The 3,019-nt window shown below is 50.5% G+C and overlaps 2 protein-coding genes across 2 annotated transcripts; one reads left to right on the top strand and one right to left on the bottom strand.

Annotated features, from left to right (window-relative positions):
* Positions 1-114: 114 nt before the first annotated feature.
* Positions 115-1,074, top strand: EMH_0084170 (uncharacterized protein; the record flags this gene model as incomplete). Its single annotated transcript, XM_013500720.1, has 2 exons — positions 115-414; positions 799-1,074. The coding sequence occupies 2 exons, from the start codon at positions 115-117 to the stop codon at positions 1,072-1,074; spliced, it is 576 nt and encodes a 191-aa protein (XP_013356174.1).
* A 338-nt stretch (positions 1,075-1,412) lies between these two features.
* EMH_0084160 (uncharacterized protein) lies at positions 1,413-1,994 on the bottom strand (the record flags this gene model as incomplete). Its single annotated transcript, XM_013500719.1, has 1 exon — positions 1,413-1,994. The coding sequence occupies one exon, from the start codon at positions 1,992-1,994 to the stop codon at positions 1,413-1,415; it is 582 nt and encodes a 193-aa protein (XP_013356173.1).
* Between the last annotated feature and the right edge of the window lie 1,025 nt (positions 1,995-3,019).

Below are 3,019 nucleotides of genomic sequence, written 5' to 3'. Positions count from 1 at the left end.
GCAGCTACGTAATCCACATTTCTCAGATTTATTCGGCAGGGAGACCCCTCAGCCTGCTGCTGCTGCAGCAGCAGCAGCTCCTGCTGCTGCTGCTGCTGCTGCTGCAGCACGGGAATGCCCAGACACCGCGCGCTCCTTGGCCTCAAAGACAGACCTCACCGCTCACGAGCGGTAAGCAGCAGCAGCAGCAGCAACAGCAGCAGCAACAACAACAGCAACAGCAGCAGCAACAGCAGCAGCAACAGCAGCAGCAACAGCAGCAGCAGCAGCAGCAGCAGCAGCAGCAACAGCAGCAGCAACAGCAGCAGCAGCAGCAGCAATTTCTGTCTTTGTTTTTTTTTTTTCAGGTTTCACAGAGCCATGCAGTCGGCCATTGATATGGGCACTCCACCGCCCCTACCCACTGGCAGATGTGTAAGCTTGCTGCTGCTGTTGCTGCTGCTGTTGCTGCTGTTGCTGCTGCTGCTGCTGCTGCTGCTATTGTTGCTGTTGTTGCTGCAGCAACTCGTGCTGTTGCGGTTGTTTTTGTTGCTGCTGATGCTGTTGATGCTGCTGTTGCTGCTCTTCTTTCTGCTGGTGATGATGCTGTTGCTTCTGTTGCTGCTGCTGCTGTTGCTGCTGCTGCAGCTGTTGCTGCTGCTGCTGCTGCAGTCGCCTCTTCGCATTGTAAGAGTGAATGCAGCGCAGCATAGAAAAGGCAGCAGCAGCAACTTCCTCATGCTATCGCTTTCTCTATTGCTGCTGCTGCTGCTGCTGCTGCTGCTGCTGCTGCTGCTGCTGTTTGTGTGTTGCCTGCAGCGGCAGCTGCCTAAGGACGCTTCCTTTGAGCTGCAGCGGCGGCAGCAGCTAGCAGCAATGACTGCAGCAGGCCTGGGCCACACCTTTCACTCCAACAGCCAAATATTTCAGCAGCAAGAAGAAGACAGCAGCAGCAGCAACGATAAACAGCAGGCAGATCTACAGGCAAGTACCACCAGCAGCAGCAGCAGCAGCAGCAGCAGCAGTAGCAGGAGCAGCAGCAGCAGCAGCAGTAGCAGCAGCGCAGGAGCTGACCCACTCAGTTACATTCTCTGATAGAAACAGACACCAAACAGCAGCAGCAGCAGCAGGAACAGCAGAAGCAGCAGCAGCAGCAGCAATAGCAGCACAAGCAGCAGCAGCAGCAAGTGTTGTTGCTGCTGCTGCTGTATATAGCATTGAGGATGTGGTTTTGTTTTATGGTGCATCGCTTTCTTTTGCTGTTGTTTTTTTTTAATCTTTTTTTTATATATTTACATCTATTGTTTTATTTATTTTGTTTTTATTTTGTTTTTATTTTGTTTTTATTTTGTTTTATTTCTGTTTTTTTGTTTATTTTTATTTATTTATTTTATTTATTTTATTTATTTTCTTCTGCTGCAGCTGCTGACGCTTCACCTTCGCGGTCTGCCGCGGGATATCCGGGAAGAGCGTTTGCTGCAGCTGCTGCAGGGCAGCCCTGGTGCTGCTGCTGCTGCAGCAGCAACTCCTGCTGCTGCTGCTGCTGCTGCTGCTGGCAGCAGCAGCAGCAGCTGTCTCTCTCGCCCGCCTCGCTCGCACTTTAAGCTGCAGATGTCAACTGACCCCATCACCAACGAATGCACAGGAACAGCTAAAGTTACATTCAGGTAATGCTGCTGTTGCTGCTGCTGCTGCTGCTGCTGTTGCTGCTGCTGCTGCTGCTTGTACTGCTGCTGCTGCTCCTGCTCCTGCTGTTGTCCCCTCCACTTCTGCCGTACTGCTGCTACTTGTGCTTCTGCGCCTGCTGCTGCTAGTCCTGTTGGTTGTGCTGCGTGGCTTGCTGCTATTGCTGCTGCTGCTGCTGCTGCTGCTGCTAGTTCTACTGCTGCTGCTTGTGCTGCTAGACGTGTTGGTGCTGCTGCTCTTGCTGGTATTATGCAGCTGCTGCTGATTCTGCTGTTGATGTTGCTGCTGCTGCTGCTGCTGCTGCTGCTGCTGCTGCTGTGTATAGGCATTCGGGGGGGGCAGCAGCACTGGAGGCATTGATGGCTCGCCTACGAACCCAAAATATAACAGCACAGGTCGACTAACAAATTAAAAAAAAACAGAAAAAGAAAAATTAAACAAGTAAGGATATGAGTAGTAATATATTATGTAGCAATAGCAGCAGCAGCTGCAGCAGCAGAAACAGCTGCAGCAGCAACTGCAACAACAACAGCTGCAACTGCAGCAACTACAACAGCAACAACAGCTGCAACCACAGCAATAGCAGCAGCAATAGCAGCTGTAGCAGCAATAGCGGCGGCAGCAGCAGTAGCAGCTGCAGGAGTAGCAGCAGCTGCAGCAGCAACAGCAGCTGCAGCAGTAGCAGCAGCTGCAGCAGCAACAGCAGCTGCAGCAGCAACAGCGGCTGCAGCAGCAACAGCAGCTGCAGCAGCAGGTGCATTTTTTAGGGTTTAGTTGGGGTCTGCATAAACCTCAGCAGGGGCATCGAAAGGGATCCCAGGGAGGTGTATGTACACCAGAGGCGACGCATGCTTGCAGCAGCAGCAGCAGCAGCTATTGCTGCTGCTGCTGCTGCTGCAGCTGCGGCAGCTGCTGCTGCTGCTGCTGCTGCGGGGTGCATGCCGAGCCTGTTTGTGGTGGGAGGTTATTATATTGATAAAATTTCTTTCTTGTCATATATTGTTTCTGTTGTTTTATTTAAAAGAGAAGAAACCAATAAAAAACAAAACAAATAAAAAAGAAAAAAACAAATAAAATATATATACAAATAAAAAATTATAAAACAGTATACAAGAGACAAAAAATAATGCATGCAGGCAGTGGGGCTGGCAGATGCAGGCGGCTGCATAAATCATCACAGACAGAATCTATGATACTGCTGCTGCTGCTGTTGCTGCTGCTGCTGTTGCTGCTGCTGTTGCTATTGTTGCTGCTGCTGCTAGCACCGTTGCTGCTGTTGATTCGCTGCTGATTGGGGGGCAGCATTCGCGTATGAAGCAAAGAGAAGATATATATATATATATATATATATATA

Source organism: Eimeria mitis, genomic scaffold (assembly GCF_000499745.2).
Source record: "Eimeria mitis Houghton genomic scaffold, Emh_scaff5774, whole genome shotgun sequence".
Taxonomy (NCBI): domain Eukaryota; phylum Apicomplexa; class Conoidasida; order Eucoccidiorida; family Eimeriidae; genus Eimeria; species Eimeria mitis.
Note: the sequence above shows the minus strand (reverse complement) of the source record. Positions and strands in the feature narration are given on the sequence as shown.